At 37.7% G+C, this 17,821-nt stretch overlaps 2 protein-coding genes across 2 annotated transcripts; one reads left to right on the top strand and one right to left on the bottom strand.

The window, feature by feature from the left end:
* Window positions 1-6,654: 6,654 nt before the first annotated feature.
* LOC137722284 (adenosylhomocysteinase) lies at window positions 6,655-8,738 on the bottom strand. Its single transcript, XM_068461250.1, has 2 exons — window positions 7,941-8,738; window positions 6,655-7,737 (listed from the first exon to the last, which is right to left on the bottom strand). Exons 1-2 carry the CDS (start codon window positions 8,649-8,651, stop codon window positions 6,991-6,993), a joined length of 1,458 nt encoding a protein of 485 aa, XP_068317351.1. The 5' UTR covers window positions 8,652-8,738; the 3' UTR covers window positions 6,655-6,990.
* Window positions 8,739-14,358: 5,620 nt separating this feature from the next.
* LOC137722502 (serine hydroxymethyltransferase 4) lies at window positions 14,359-17,409 on the top strand. Its single transcript, XM_068461518.1, has 4 exons — window positions 14,359-15,147; window positions 16,115-16,505; window positions 16,601-16,702; window positions 16,861-17,409. Exons 1-4 carry the CDS (start codon window positions 14,470-14,472, stop codon window positions 17,103-17,105), a joined length of 1,416 nt encoding a protein of 471 aa, XP_068317619.1. The 5' UTR covers window positions 14,359-14,469; the 3' UTR covers window positions 17,106-17,409.
* Window positions 17,410-17,821: the final 412 nt, after the last annotated feature.

Here is a 17,821-nt window from a genome sequence, read left to right as displayed (position 1 = left end):
TTAAATGGGTACCCGTTTATAACCGCATGTAATACCCATAACCGCTCATTTAAATTTCATGGGTAAACGGTTATACCCATAACCGTTTATTTATCTAAACGGTTACCCATAACCATAACTGTCAAATTTAAATAGGCGGATAACCGCGGTTACCCATAACCAATGGGTATTTGCCCATCCCTAGTGAGGATCCTTCCGACCAAGCCCATCGAGTCGTTGAAATTTTATCCAACGGCTACAATTATTATAACTTTTAGAGGGGCCCCCTATTTGTAGCCGTTGGATAAAATTTAAACGGCCCGATGGGTTTGGTTAGGAGGATCCTCACCCTTTGTTCAGGAAAGGATCATGATCCACATGTTTTGATATGGGTCTAATGTATTGCACAGTCATAAGTAGGGTCTAATAAGTAGAGCAATTAAAGTGTCCATAATTTGAAAACAAAATTGCATCGACTGTTGTTGAATGTTTTATCATAACTCTTCCAGAATTAACATGGAACTTTAAGTTACACATCAAATCGCATCATTTCACAAAAAACTATCATCTTTTTTAGTGTAAAATATATCGTTGTATTAAAAATAAAAAAAACATTACTCATCAAATCTCGTCGTTTCATCAAAAACTCTATCCGACTCTTGTTTTGAATTTTCCTCGCAAGTCCTACAAATTAGTATCCAAATTTGAATTTGAATTTGTATGAAGCTATGAGAAATGCAAGTAATTTTACATGTCTTCGTTCAGTTGTTGACAACAATAAGATTCATTTTTGCTGGTAAGTAATTGCTCAAGAGGCTTTTGACATTGATTGTGTTAGCTTCGGGGGCTTTTAACATTACCAAGATGAAGGACTACATCTTACTGTTAGAATAATGTAAAATTACTTATTCCTCCATGATAGGTAGTTACAATACGATAGGTAGTTTAGCTTGTACAAGTACTTATATGGCAGGTAGTTTAGACTGTAAAAGCACTTATACAATAGGTAGTTTAGATTATAAAATATCAGTTGAAATATAAGTTTATACCGACTAATATTATAATATGATAGGTAGTTTAGCTTGTACACGTACTTATATAACATGTAGTTTAGACTATAAAAGTACTTATATGATAGGTAGTTTAGATTGTAAAAGATCAGCTGAAATCTGGGTTTATGCCGACTAATAGGATACTTGAGTTGAAAAAAAAAATAGAAAAATAATATAACTAATAGCGAGGCCGCACAAGAGATTTATAGGTGTCTGAAATTTTAGAAATGTCCTAAATTAATTTTAGGAATTATGTGGTGCGAATAGAATGACTCTAACTTTGGCTTATAGCACACAGTTTTTTGTAAAAAAAAAAATTGAAATTTTTAGCTTTAAGAAATATTTTGCGCTGGAGTTAAGGAAAATATTGCAAAACCTTTGGATGTGATCCTACCGATTATTAGGTCATGAAACTATTTTTTATTGATTCTTAAAGTGAAAAAATAGAAAAATATCTTTAAATTTGGGTTTTAAATCATTGATTACAAGTGTTTAAAAATGAATTATAATATATTTTGCACGGAAAAAATATATTTTGAAAAACACGAATGTGATAGTTTGTTGTTATAGTAAGAGAAATAAAAGAAACATTAAAAAAAAAAAAATTAACAAATTAAAAAAAAAAAAAAAGGATGGATCGGTATGAAACTAGCGACTTTTTTCATACTTGTCGCTACCTTTTTCGCGATTATCTTCAAGAAGAGTTGCTAGCAAAGTACCGATCGTATCATTTTCTTTTTTTTTTTTTTTTTTTTCTTTTTCCATTGAATAGCTACAGTAGAGTGAAATAGTAATCACAATGCAAAGTATCAACCTAACAAAAAAAAGTGCTGACACATGGAGTCCTATTCATGGACCTAAATTGTCACATCCCGGCCCAGGGCGGACCACTTCGCGGGCTCACTCCACCACCGTAGCACGATATTGTCCGCTTTGGGCCCCGACCACGCCCTCACGGTTTTGTTTTTGGGAACTCACACGAGAACTTCCCAGTGGGCCACCCATCATGGGATTGCTCTAGCCCCCTTCTCGCTTAACTTCGGAGTTCCTACGGAATGCGAAGCCAGTGAGCTTCCAAAAGGCCTCGTGCTAGGTAGGGATGAGAATATACATTTAAGGATCACTCCCCTGGGTGATGTGGGATGTCACATAAATAAATAAAAATAACTAAAAATTGGACTAATCTAATTGCTAGGCCATAAAATTGGGAAAGGGATCCTTTCTAGATCTCTTTCACCAAATCTACCCAATCACCTAATTCGGACCCTTGAAATTTAGTCCAACGGCTAAAGTTATTATAACTTTTAAAGGGACCCCATGTTTGTAGTTGTTCGATCAAATTTCAAGGGCTTGGATTGTTGATTGGGTGGATTTGGTGGAAGGGATCCGGAGAGGATCTCTTTCCTTAAAATTGGACCTATTTCAAGTTAGTTTATTTACACATAACAGATTTGTAAGAAAGAAGTTAATTTAAACCACATATTAATGAAACTCTTTTTGTCAACTATAAGAGGGTGAAAAAATATTTTTGTCTTCTATCACAAAATAAAATTATGGACAACAAAGTAATTTGCACAAACTAAATTTTACAGTTGTTTTTAAAAGCATCATGTACATGGAATTCTAACAAATCACCTACAAGAACTCCAGATTTTTACGGGTGTATTGTTTTATGAAACTTCAAATTTCTATGGCACTTATTTTCAAAACTTCAAGTTCGAGTTTAAGTACAAACTCTATGCTCATGATACCTGCAAACAAACACAATATACATATGTAGTGAAGGGGAATAGCTTCGGGACTTATGTGTGAAAAGAATGAGTGATGACCCAAAATATAGGGCTGTCGTGGCTTGCAGGCCCAAAAGAGTGGTTATTGGGTTGCTGGGCAACAAAGGAGAAGTAAATGGGTTAACAGATTATATACCCAATTATTCGGCTAAGAAGGAAAAGTGAAAAAGAAGGCCTAACCCATGAGCTTATTATTTCATGCGAGCCAAAAATAAAACAAGGCCCAAAAGAAAGAGAAAAAACCAAGTAGGACAGTTTGGTGCATATGCCCAATTAGGTTGCGGGTCGACTACAGGCAGCCCAGGTCGGTAAGAAAGGTGATGCAAAACAGCTTTGTTTTGGACCTTAGAGTTTTGGAGCAGGAACGACTTGGTGGCTCGGGCAGCGCGGCTTCAGGATGTGGCTCCCATACGTGTAGGGTTTGAAAAATCCCATTTTTTTCCTTCTCTTATTCACGCATATTCAATTCACCATAATTATAAGAACAATAAATTTAAGCTGAATCTACAATTTGAAAAAAAAAAACGTAAAATTAGAGTTCATGCTTCATGGTGAATGTTTCATGTAATCATTGCTGAAAAAATATCGAAATTGAAACCATGTTTTATAGATTACTTGGATTGCTTGATGAATATTGTGAATGGCTTTGTAGTAAACAAACATTCATTTCCTTAGCTCAGTGTTAGGAGCGTGTTTAACAATGCGTTGTGGCCTAAATTTAACTGAAGGAGAGAGAGAGGGGTGCAGCTGCATAAAGAGAAAAGATAGGCTTGGGAATTACTGTGATGATATTTATCCGTACCTTGTGTCTTTTAAAAAAAAAAAATTGGGGTTACTTGCCCTACAAGTAATACAAAGTTGTGCCTTTTTGTTTTTTGTAATTAATTCTTGAATTGTTTCTCACTAACATTAGTAGTTGTTGAGACTATAAATACTCAAGTAATGATTTATGTTGTGAAATTGGTGTGAATGCCCACATAAAAAAAACAACTACATATGGCTAAGGATGGAAAGTGGAAGAATAGAAGTCAAAATTATATTGCTTAAATAGTAAAAGTTTGGTTTTTATTGTTTTGATATGTAAGCCTTTTACATGTATTAAAAAAGATGTATGCTTATATCATATGGGTAGTACAAAAAAATGAAAAGCAGAAAGTAATAATCATGTTTTCCTCATTTGTCCATCTCTACGTTCATTTCTCTTATCTGATACTAGTGAAGAAAATAAACAGAATAATACATAGTTCCCGTTTCACTTCAATCTCTAACAACTTTGATAATATATATATATATATAGGTACGCATCATCTGATAATAACATGTTTCTAAATGCTTAAGGTAATCATTATCTTGAATTGGTCAAAGCTCCAAAAGACTCCAAAACAAAATTGTCGAACACTCTACTGCTTTAGCACATTCAATTACATATATTAAACATTAGCCCGTTCCATCAACTATATTTTTGGGAAAATTAGAATTCTCTACAGTCTTTCTATACCATTTAGATTAAACATCTGTGCCTTTTTAAAATTTGATTAAATTACTTTGACCAATAGTTGTAAGATCTCACATCGCTCAGGGAAGTGATTCTTATATGTATATTCTCATCTTTACCTAGCACGAGGCCTTTTGGGAGCTCACTGGTTTCGGGTTCCGTAGGAACTTCGAAGTTAAGCGAGTTCGCGCGAGAGCAATCCCAGGATAGGTGACCCACTGGGAAGTTCTCGCGTGAGTTCCAAGAAACAAAACCGTGAAGGCGTGGTCGGGGCCCAGAGCGGACAATATTGTGCTATGGTGGAGTCAAGCCCAAGTTGTGGTGGGGGCTTGGTCCGGGATGTGACAATAGTCACCTCAATTTTTTAAAATTAAAATAATTTTTGAATATATTCTTTTATCTGCATGATGCACTTTTCCTTATTTAGCAGAGATATTATTAATTAAACTATATTTTCTCTTCTTCCAAATATGTTTTTTTTATCACATTTTTTTTTTGTTAAGCAAACATTGAATATTTTTTCTTTTTTCCAAATGGTTTTTTTCTTTTTCAAATAGTTGGTAATCAATATAAAAGCTCCGTGTAATTTTTAAAATTTTTCTTGTGAAATTATAGTTTTTTTTTTTTTTTTTAAGTATAGTTGTTGACAAATTATTATTAGGTACAATACATTACGTATATAATATTTGCGGGTACGTTTGAATTTACAAAAATCATTAATTGATACATTTATTTGCAATTTTGGTACGTTTAATTTAATACATTGTTAATATTGGTACATTATTTTTATTTTGTACACATTGTGTATTGGTACGTTTATATTATTTTCAATCCTATTTTCTTTTAATGTACTAAAAGAAAATTTTATTTCGGTACGTTTGATTTTGGAGGATTTTAAAATATTTTAAACTATTTTGGAAAGAAAATATCTTAAATTGTAGCATTATTGTGAAAATAATTTTGAATGTAACCCTCTTTTTTTTTTTTTTTTTTTTTTTTTTGACAATGATCTATAACGGAGGAGAATGTAATCAAAAGGCTAGATTATAGGAAATTTGTTACAATGCATATAGCACGCAAATTATGAAGAAAACAAAGTTTAATCAAATCACTAAAAGACATGGATGTTTGATCTAAAAAATTCAAAACTGAGGCACCTATATCAAAAGATCTCTATATTTTTCTCTCAAGTGAGACATATATATATATATATATATATATATATATATATATATTATGGCCCTTTATAACCAATTATATCTCGGGATACTAAACCTAGTTAGAAACTAATTTTTTTTTTTTTTTTACATATATTAAAATAAACGGTTAAATGGATACCCGTTTATAACTGCAGGTAATACCCATAATCATCCGCTCATTTAAATTTCACAGGTAAATGGTTATGCCCATAATCGTTTATTTATCTAAATGATTATCCATAATCGTAACTTTCAAATTTAAATGAACGGATAACCGCAATTACCCATAACCAATGGATATTGATTATCCCTAATAACAATTCTCGAAAAAATATTTAGTTGGCCTACTATATTCTTTTTAGTTTTTTACTTGCAAAATACGAACACGAAAATAATTATTTATAGGGAGATGCCCACCACATTCCCATCATCAAACGCCGAGAAAATATCAGATAAGATATCGTGCGTTAAACATGATTAATGTATTAGTATAATACATGCCCACTAAAACTACAATATAATAATAATAATAATAATAATGGCTGCTTTTCTTATCACCCACCCACCCACTTTCTCAACTCACCCACCCCCCGCCGGCACCAAGATGCCCACCACATTCCCATCATCAAACGCCGAGAAAATATCAGATAAGATATCGTGCGTTAAACATGATTAATGTATTAGTATAATACATGCCCACTAAAACTACAATATAATAATAATAATAATAATAATAATGGCTGCTTTTCTTATCACCCACCCACCCACTTTCTCAACTCACCCACCCCCCGCCGGCACCAACGCCACCAACGCGCCACCAACGGGAACGTTTCAACACAAATGAATATTTTGTCTATGTCGTCCAAGAAACGCCATCTCACTAAAACATTCAAAAATCCAGACATAGAAAATCAAACAAATTTTCAACTACTTCCAACTTCTAAATATGCACCCCCGTCTGTTTACCTTGCAAACGGGAAGGAGTGCAAAAGGAGAAACCGGGCGTGTCAAAATTATTTACCCTAATGCATTCATTATAAATTCACAAACATCAATGGCAATTGGATAGGTAGACGCAAAAACAAACAAAATGAATCCAATTGTAACACCGAGGACGAATCGAATCAAAACTCGAAATGACGGTAACTGGTTCATTTTTTTTGATCCATTTCTTGCTGGCAAAATGATAGATATCCGGATGCAGCACCACAAGTGATGCTGCAGCAGAAATTATCTCACGCATCCACGTCCCATTCCCTTATTCAAACCCCTAGGTCTTCCATTGAGACCTAAATCATCCCTTTCCCTCATCCCATACCCTCCGAAACCCACCAACACAAACTCCTACAAAATTTAAAAACCTAGAAATTCTATCGCATTTCATCACAAGTAAAAAATAATCAAAAGCCAAAAACAACCCGTCGTCTGGATATAGTTTTCTTTTTCTCATTTCTCGTCTCATTGACGATCCCTCTTCAGTACCTGTAGTGAGCTGGCTTGTATGGACCCTCGACCGGCACGCTGATGTAGTCAGCCTGCTCCTTGGTGAGCTTGGTGAGCTTAGCTCCAAGCTTTCCGAGATGAAGGGCAGCAACCTTCTCATCAAGGTGCTTAGGCAAGACATACACCTTCTTCTCGTACTTGCCGGACTTCCTCTCATTCCACAACTCGAGCTGAGCAATCACTTGGTTGGTGAAAGAGCAGGACATCACAAAGCTGGGGTGTCCAGTGGCACAGCCCAAGTTCATGAGACGGCCCTCAGCCAACACAATGATGCCGCTGTTGGTCTCGGGGAAGACCCACCTGTCGGTTTGAGGCTTGATGGTGATGCGCTTCACTCCGGGGTATGTCTCAAGACCGTGCATATCAATCTCATTGTCAAAGTGACCAATGTTGCAAACAATGGCATTGTTCTTCATCTTCTTCATGTGGTCAACCATGATGATGTCCTTGTTACCGGTGGTGGTAACAAAGATATCGGCCTCAGAGACAACATCCTCAAGGGGAAGAACCTGAAGGCCTTCCATAAGAGCCTGGAGGGCACAGATTGGATCAATCTCGGTCACAACCACGCGGGATCCAGCTTGCTTGAGGGCAGCAGCACAACCCTTTCCGACATCTCCGTATCCACAGACAACGGAAACCTTTCCGGCAATCATAACATCGGTCGCTCTCATCAAACCGTCGGGGAGAGAGTGACGGCATCCGTACAAGTTGTCAAACTGTTATGCACAATCACAAAAAAGCAAAACCCCATATACATATGGATCTAATTAGATCTAAAGCAAAACCCAGATAAGATTTACACATAAAAGCAAAACCCCATCAGATCCAAATCAGCAATGCACAAATCCAAGGTCCCAAAGAACTCAGATCTAAATAATATAGCAGAATTGATAGCAAAAGGGAGATCTGAGAGGCATACCTTGCTCTTGGTAACAGAGTCGTTGACATTGATGGCGGGGAACAAGAGAGCGCCGCTGGCCTGCATCTGATACAACCTCTTGACGCCGGTGGTGGTCTCCTCCGAGACTCCGACCAACCTGTCCTTCATCTTGTGGTACCTCTTGGGGTCGGTCTTCAAGCCATCTCTGATGATGGTCAGAACGAGCTGGAACTCCTGGTTATCGGTGGAAGACGGGTCGGGGAGCGTCCCGGACTTCGCGAACTCCTCCTCGGCCTTGACTCCCTCGTGGATCAAGAGGGTGGCGTCACCGCCGTCGTCGACGATCAGATCGGGTCCACCACCGGGGCCCCAGTCTAGGGCGCGCTCGGTGCACCACCAGTACTCCTGGAGGGTCTCCCCCTTCCAGGCAAAGACGGCGGCGCTGTCGCGGGCGATGGCGGCGGCAGCGTGGTCCTGTGTGGAGAAAATGTTGCAGGAGCACCAGCGGACCTCGGCGCCGAGAGCGGTGAGGGTTTCGATGAGGACGGCGGTCTGGATGGTCATGTGGAGGGATCCGGTGATGCGGGCCCCCTTGAAGGGTTGGGAGGGTCCGAATTCGGTGCGGCAGGAGACGAGGCCGGGCATTTCGACCTCGGCGAGCTCGATCTCGAGGCGGCCGAAGTCGGCCTGGGACATGTCCTTGACCTTGTACTCGCGGCCGCTGCTACTTTTCTCGACGGAGAGAGCCATTGCGGGTAACGTAGGTGGTAATCTCTCTCACTCTGCAAAACTAGGGTTGTCTTTGAGAGTGAGGGATCAGTGCGAGGGTAGAGTGAGGGATTCAGGGGCTATAAATAGGGAGGGTGGGGGAGATGGACGGTGGAGATTTCGGGGTGGGAGGAGTTGGTGGATCTGGTAAATAAGAGTGAAAAGTTTTTTTTTCTTTTTTTTTTTTTTGGAAACGAGAGTGAAACGTTATTTGGCGTTGTAGACGGAAGATGATGCGGGACCCAGCTTTTGCGGGTCGTGGCTTTCTTGGATGATATGATTCATCGATGGCAGATAAGGGAGGCCATGGATTTTCTTGTCTCCAATCGTTAACGTTAAAGTTAGTGAGATGTTTATTTAAATTTTATTTTATAAATCGTGAAAGGGAGATTAATTATTTAAAATTATACTTGATAAGCAATACGATGTTGTTGTTAATAATTGAATTATAATTAAGTGTGAATTAACGTATTTTTTATTGGTGTGACATCACATAATTTACAAATAAGATCGAAAAAATTAGTTTACCTAACATTACTCATTCCTAAAAGTATATCTTTGTCTTTTTTTCTTATTTTGAGACATGTGTGGTATCATTTAATTTTAATTTAACTTTTGTCAATATTTGATAAAGAAAAATGTAAATACTAAAAATAAAAAAATTGAAAAAGAAAGGGAAAAAAAAAACCAAAAACCATCGAAGTCCACCCACCCAGGCTCAAGCCACCACGCCATCGACGTCAACCCACACTCTCACTCGCCGCCGTTAATGGTGTGGGGATGACTGCCTTTCATGGTTGAGAGAGAGGGAGGGAGGTTTATGTCGATCGCGTGGGGGTGGCTATCTGGCTTGGTAGATGAGACTTTAGTTTATTTGTTTTTTTCTTTTCAATATTTATTTTTTAATTTACTAAAACTTAACGCCTTAAGTTGAAGTTACGTGTTACAACACGTGTCGAAAAGGAGATAAGAGACACAAATAAGACACTAGCCGTTAGATGAAATTTCAAAAACCCGAATTTGTGGATTTGAAGGAATAAATCCAGAGATGATCTCTTTCCCGCCTTTAGTTCTACCTTAATTGAAAGAATTTATGTCTGTATATTTTCCATAACTCAATAGTCAATAATGTTTTCCTATCAAAAAAAAAAAAGTCAATAATGTTTGGACGGTCCAAGGCTCCAAACCATGTGGTTTGGGTCCAGTAGATATCAGATAAAAAGCCCAGGACCAAATATAATGTGATTGGGCCTAATGAAGTTTGGCCCAGACCAAATGAATTCATAATTTTATATTCTGTTTAATTAGATAAAACAGTTGGTTTCATGTGATATTTGTGTTGGTTTGGTAAATGTATAGTGTCAGACAGACTGCCAGTGGCGTCATTGTTACGACAATTTGCGTCGGTCGAGTCGTGGGCCCCACCTTTTTTATAAAATAAAACAAAAGCCCCACACCTTTTGCCTTCACCGACTGGTTGGTAATAATGGTACGTTCGAGTACTTGCTCAGCATCGATGAAAATATGGAAGGATGTTCTACTGTCTTTATTTCTCTTTTATTAAGATCATCAAACTAAATCTTTGACCATCCCTGTAACATGGCCCTCTTTCTGCTAGCTCGCACCCTATTACAACGTTCGAGAGAAACTTATTTACAATGGAGTATTATTTTTGTGATGTTCAAAATCGATCAGGCGTTTAATATTTTGGTTTTTATAAGATATAAGTAATTTCTCTAGAATATCGTGTTAGTGAAATCCCGATTTCAAGAAAGTCTTTCTCAACCGGCTGTAATGGTACTAGCATTAGGACTAAATTTGCGTCACTGTAAAGATCCTTTGTTTTGGAGAAGTTTTGAGGTTCAATAGGCGAATCACGTGTTCGTGTAGACGCTAAACATCCATACATTGCATTCCTCCTAATTTATCATGCTAATCTTACCCTACTTTGGCTCCACCCTCCTTTCAGATGATTTATCTAATGTATGTCTTTGTTGAAAATAAATTTCACATACTATCAATTAATTTTACGAAAAGACTTCAACTTTCGTCCGTCATACGTTGGAAATATAGAACAATTTTTCGCTAGTAGCTGCAATATATGTACACACTCATTCCCTATTATATACTTTATGAGCTGGAGTTGTAGATCTTATTCCTGTTATGCTTTATTTATGTAACGGTCGTACTTTTAAGTGAAAAGAGTGGAGCTAGCGTGATGGAATTAATGTCAGTTTGGCACAATGTCGGGGGAGAGACATGTGGGACCACTGACTTTAGATTTTGCATCTGAACGAAAGCAAGCCGTAGATCTGATCTGATGATGTGCTGGAGAGGCATATCAGCATGTGCATGGTGGGGTTTGCGGTGGTCAGGTTACCGTTTTTACCAGGAGGCCCTGCTCGTGTAGCCATTTATGTCCTCATCAATAAGAGCAAGCTCTCCTTTCGTTTTGCACCGTGGGTTCGTATATTTTACTCGCTAGATTTAGAGAGTTTCCATTCAAGTCTTGGTGCATCTCTATTAACTAATTAGAGCTCGTTTGAATATATTTTTGAAATGATTGAAAGCGTTTTTAGATAAAACATTTTCACCAAAAGAGTTTTCGGTCATTTTTAAATAACATCCAAACAAGCTCTCAAACAACAAAAAAAAAAACATGAGATCAACTCATATCTATTAGATAGTAATATAATATGAAAATTTATAGTCAATTGAGGAACAAAATTGGGAAGTACCAAATTTTACTTTTCAAATTGTAACGTAATTCAACGGACTTATAATTAAAATATATTACAGTATAAAGACTGTTGGCGATGTTGTTACGTGACTTGCAAAAAAAACTCCTCCGGTGGCCGGGGGTTGGTGCGTGTTTGGTGAGCTGCGGCCAAAACGGTCCGGTGTCTTCCTATCAGAGTCCACTATTTTATTTGGTTTTAATTGGAAAAGAAAATTCCACTTGTTCGAATAATCAACTTTCTCTTACATGTTACAAACGCACACATAAATCCTAATTAATTAATGAATTAATGAAGAAAATAGGTGAGATTTGGTGGTTATAGTCCATCATCCAATGGAAACACCACCCTACACAAGTTAAGAAGGAAAATGTCGACATCCATGGGGTTGGTTTGCATGGTAATTGACCAAGTTGCCCATCACCAACCCACAAAAGCCACACATCTTCTACAATCCCAACCTTTTTCTAAACCAAAATAAACCAGCATCTCACCAACTCCTGCAGTGACATGGTGACTACATCATTCCATTTCCTCCGTCTTCTTCCTCACAAGAGTGCAGTTTTGGTCATCATTTTCAAGTGGTGGTAATACTCATCACTTAACTTATTAGTAGGTCTCATAGTTTTTTACACGACCCATTAGCCCGATGCAAAACGACATAAAAATAATAGGTTTCGGGTCAACCAATTAACAAGTCAGGACATTATCGAGTCACCTGTTAAGATATTGTTTGCCAGATCTAGACATTATGCATGATAATTTGCTGCATAACCTGTTAACTGAACACAAAACGACACGACCCGTTAATGAATTGGGTCATTTGTTAAGATAATGTGTTTGATCTGACACGACTTGTTAAGATAATGAGTATGATATGGAACCAATACGAACACAACAAACCTGATCCATTTGACATGCCTACTTATTGTTGTTGGATGTGTTTAAATTTTAAGATTTATTTTATTAATTATACAAATATGTCTTGATATTCAAACTTATTCAATAATGATAAATAAGCGGGTAAACATCAACATCACTTGAGGTTGAAGGTGACAAGCAAAAATGTTCCCACCTCATGAATTTTCTTCTTCACAAGTTGGTAGTGAACCGTATCACCAACTCCAAAACATACTTTTGTCTCAAGGTCCGGTCAAGAATATAGTCCAAAAGGCAAGTTTCAGTGGAGAGCTATGATCAAAGTTTGAACGTGAATGAAAATACAATGTGATTCAACAATTATATTGTTTTTTTTTTCGGTTTTAGATATCTCTTCTACAATTGTTATCTATAAAACAAATTCAGCAGTAGAATTCAAGGGCATTTGGTAACCATTTGAACTTTTAGTCTATAAAATACCAACAACGTAACTTCATTTAGTTTGGATAAATTGCATTTTATCTTCTTAGGTTTGGATGTAATTGCAACCTTATACAATTAATATCTTTAAAAACACTTCAATCACATACATTTAATTTTATTATTTTTTTCATTTCAATTTCGTACAACTGTTAGAAAATCTGTTAACAAGCTTCTGAAGATGAAATATCAATCCTAATTTGTAGGAACATATAAAGAAAAAAAAAAAAAAAACCTCATTGGAATACTATATAGGTTATTGGAAGTGTGCCATAAATGCCAGTTATAAGAATATATTTACAAACATTTCATATATTAAATTTATTTAGTGTAATTAACATGCAAGGTTATTGTTTACAACTGTCTCATTAAGAGTTATATGCTTAAACATGAGAGAATATAATCTAAAGAAGTCGTATTCATGAGACATTTCTCTCTCATAGAGAGTCATACTCATATCTAAATGTTCCTGATTGTATTTGTAATGATATGCACATACTATGTCTTCTCATTCAAAAGAGTGATTCACGTCGAGTCATTCGTATGAAGTCACTATGTAGATGCTAAATGGAGTGTTAGTTCAGTAGACACGATCAAATGAGAGTTCTTACATGAATGTTTTACTTTTATTATATGTCAAATTAGAAGCTCTATAAATCGATGCAATAATGTAATTAATCTTTAAACATGAGGTACCACGATCAAATGAGAGTTCTTACATGAATGTTTTACTTTTATTATATGTCAAATTAGAAGCTCTATAAATCGATGCAATAATGTAATTAATCTTTAAACATGAGGTACTGTAGCCCCATTGGGCTTTTAGTAATTTTATTTTTTTTATTTTTTTGAGTACATCAATATTTTTACATTAGGAAGAGGGAGTGTTCAGCTAAGCCACATAATGAGCAGTCTAATTTGGCATCGAATTCAACATCCACGAGATTCGAACCTATGACCTCTCACTTATAAGTGAAGAAGAATACCACTAGACTGTAGTACTGAGTGAGTATTGAGCTCTTAGTTTAAGTTGTGTATAACAACTTAAAACAAAAGGCCCAAAGTCCCAAAGACAATACAAAAACATCCCAAAACTTTTGGAAATGAAAACTTAAAACAAAATACCCAAATTGACCAATTTATTAATAGACTCTTACGAAATACGATTAAACCAATTTTAAATCGGTAGGGTCAATGTGGGTCAGCTCGTTGTACACCTTTAAAAATGTTTGAGAAATAAAAATAGTAAAAAGAAGTTGAAATCTTAAAAGTCCTTATGAATAACAATTGGCCGAGTGCCTTGTCAAATTAAGTTTTCATCGAATTAGGTTTTCATTTTCATATTATCGTGTCTCGAATTCAAATCCTTTTCGTTTCTATTCTAAATTATGATATTATTTGCTTGTAATGAAAAAAAAAATCCTTTTGAATAATAAAAAGAAAAACCTAATTGACAAAAAAAGAAAAAACAGAAAGGCATTGTAAAATGAAGGATGAAGCCACCAATCCACATTACCAACCACATAATCATCCCAAAAGGACTAAATGGTATTTTCAGCAAATGCAAGCCCTATAAACCCCAATCGTCGGTTTGCCACCACCACCCCACAACCACCTCTCTCTCTATCTCTATCTCTATCTCTATCTCTATCTGCCTCCGTTTTTCTTCCTCCTCCTCCTTTCTTCCTCTCCGATCCGTCCCCATGGAACCAGTAAACGCGTGGGGCAACTCCTCCCTCGAGAGCGTGGACCCCGAGATCCACGACCTCATCGAGAAGGAGAAGCGCCGCCAATGCCGAGGAATCGAGCTCATTGCCTCCGAAAACTTCACCTCCTTCGCCGTCATTGAGGCCCTCGGCAGCGCCCTCACCAACAAGTACTCCGAAGGCATGCCCGGCAACCGCTACTACGGAGGCAACGAGTTCATCGACGAGATCGAGAACTTGTGCCGCTCGCGCGCCCTCCAGGCCTTCCACCTCGACGCCGCCAAATGGGGTGTCAATGTTCAGCCCTACTCCGGTTCTCCCGCCAACTTCGCCGCCTACACCGCCGTCCTCGAGCCCCATGACCGCATCATGGGATTGGACCTTCCATCCGGCGGTCACCTGACCCACGGGTACTACACTTCCGGAGGGAAGAAGATCTCGGCGACCTCGATTTACTTCGAGAGTCTGCCGTACAAGGTCAATTCCTCGACTGGGTTCATCGATTACGACAAGTTGGAGGAGAAGGCCTTGGATTTCCGGCCAAAATTGATAATTTGCGGCGGCAGTGCGTACCCCAGGGACTGGGATTACGCAAGGTTCCGCGCCGTTGCGGATAAGTGCGGTGCTCTTTTGCTCTGCGACATGGCTCACATTAGCGGCCTTGTTGCTGCTCAGGTATGTGCTTTTTTGTGAATCTTCTGTGTTATTGGTTTATCAGATCTGATGGGTTTGCGTAATTTTGATATTTATGAATTGGGTTTGTGTGATTAACTTGATTGGTTCAGCAGATCTGGTTTTTAATTTCGATTCGATTAGGTTGTTATCTGTATTCATTCGCATTTCTTCTGATCCAATCGGAATACCTTTGATTTGATTTACTTATCAATGTTTTGGTTATGTTGTTTTGCATCAAAATCTGTGTTCCGGAAATTCTGATAAATTTGGGTCATTTCTTCACCGGGATGCAAATGGAAATGGACGTAATTAGTAAAACCATATGTGTTCTTGAGGGGATGAAATTGGGAAAAATAATTTTCTTTTGGTTATTTAAATATGAAGTAGATCTGCACTGCACATGTTTTATTGTGACGAAAAAACAGATGGTACATCACGTGTTTTTAGGTAAATGGGGAGAAATTTTATTTTTTAACGAATATATCCCACCATTTGTATAATGACCGGTGGTGTAGGATGTGCCGGTCATACTGAAACCTGGATATTGACTTGTGTCGTTTTGCTAGATTCGGATTTTCGGATTTTTAATAAACAATGAAGTTTCATGAAAATCTAATTTTCGTTTTACGCATCTGTGTTTCAACTTTAAGCTATAGCAGGGTAATATTCAATTTTTCTTCAATAGTACAGTGGTATGGAAATTGAATGGCTGAAATTGAAATAGAAGATCTAATAGTTGTGGAAATCAAATCCAACAGCTAAGTAAGTGCTACGAAGCATTGAAACCACACCCGTAAATTTCATTTGCAACTCTAAATTGCATTGCATTTGGATAATTAGCGACATTGTTTTTTGTGCATAACACATAATCGTGCAGCCTTGTTTGTAGTATTGAATTATTGGCTTTGCTGTGCTCGTAATAGTTTGTATGTTTACCGTGCTTATTTCCCTCTTTCTTTGGGTATAGGAAGCTGCAAATCCCTTTGAGTACTGTGACATTGTCACAACCACAACCCACAAGAGCTTGAGGGGTCCTAGGGCTGGTATGATCTTCTACAGGAAGGGACCAAAACCACCCAAGAAGGGCCAGCCCGAGGGTGCAGTTTACGACTTTGAAGACAAGGTCAACTTTGCTGTTTTTCCCTCCCTTCAAGGTGGTCCTCACAATCACCAAATCGGTGCCCTAGCTGTTGCTCTTAAGCAGGCCATGACACCCGGGTTCAAGGCATACGCCATACAAGTCAAGGCCAACGCTGTTGCCCTCGGGAACTACCTGATGAGCAAGGATTACAAGCTTGTCACAGGAGGAACAGAGAACCACCTTGTTCTGTGGGATCTCAGGCCTCTTGGTTTGACCGGTAAAGTGTTCAATTTTCTCGAATGATAAATGTGATGGTCACGAGCACTTCTTTTTCTCTTAATACAATTCTAACTCTTTGATGATGTTCTTCAGGCAACAAGGTTGAGAAGCTTTGTGACCTGTGCAACATTACTGTGAACAAGAATGCTGTTTTTGGTGACAGCAGTGCCTTGGCTCCTGGAGGAGTAAGAATCGGTAAGAACTGCTGTATAAATCGGCTTTTTCCATTGCCATACAAAATTTCTGCATGGAATGAAATTTCACATGGTACTTATCGACCATGGTAGTACGGTATTCATAGACGTCCTTGCTACATTTGTCCTGAAATAAGTTATGTGATGTTTTAACAACAGGTGCCCCTGCTATGACCTCAAGAGGTTTGGTTGAGAAGGATTTTGAGAAGATAGGGGAATTCCTTCACAGGGCCGTAACTCTCACCTTGAAAATCCAGAAGGAGCATGGAAAACTACTCAAGGACTTCAACAAGGGTTTGGTGAACAACAAGGACATTGAAGAACTCAAGGCTGATGTCGAGAAGTTCTCCGCCTCATTTGACATGCCCGGCTTCTCCTTGGCCGACATGAAGTACAAGGATTAAGCGTAGGCATCCGCTATTCTATTATTTTCTCTATTATTTCCGGGCCTTGCGAATCAAGTAACCTCACATTATGGTGATCCGAAAAATGAAAGGTGAAAAAAAAACTTTGTATTGTTTTCATGTCATCGATTAGCTGTTGATTTTTCTGTTTTTCCCCGATATCGATCTTAAAGTTGTCGGGATGGCACGTGTTACAGAGTTTGAGATGAAATCCTCTCGGTAACTAGATGCGTTAGGTTTGTGTTTTCATATGTTCATCAAGAAATAAACAATGGTGATGGGGGTCAGAGTTTGGAAAGTGAAAGATATGACGTCATAACTTCATGTATACTCATATGTACTGTTCTTTGTTGTCATATATAATGGTGATTGCCGTTATAGTCAACAAAAAATATATTTTCAAAATTGGTATCAGCATGCTGCTGTGGGGTGCATAATACTTTACAGGCAAAAACCCAAATGATTTCTACTCGCCTTTTTTCTTCTCGAACCCATTTTTCATCTCTTTGACACGTTTTTCTGGCCGTTAAATTGAACAAATCAAAAAGGTGAAACAAAATATTCACGGATTCTTCGGAAAATCTTTAGTCCATTTTTATTTGACGTTATTGTCACTCCCAAACTTTTGCACCCAAAAACTGACCAAAGTGGAGAAGAAATACGTGAGTACCAAACAAAACGCACAAAAACTAAAAACTAAAATCGAAAACAATGCT

This window comes from Pyrus communis, chromosome 17 (assembly GCF_963583255.1).
Source record: "Pyrus communis chromosome 17, drPyrComm1.1, whole genome shotgun sequence".
Classification (NCBI taxonomy): domain Eukaryota; kingdom Viridiplantae; phylum Streptophyta; class Magnoliopsida; order Rosales; family Rosaceae; genus Pyrus; species Pyrus communis.
Note: the sequence above shows the minus strand (reverse complement) of the source record. Positions and strands in the feature narration are given on the sequence as shown.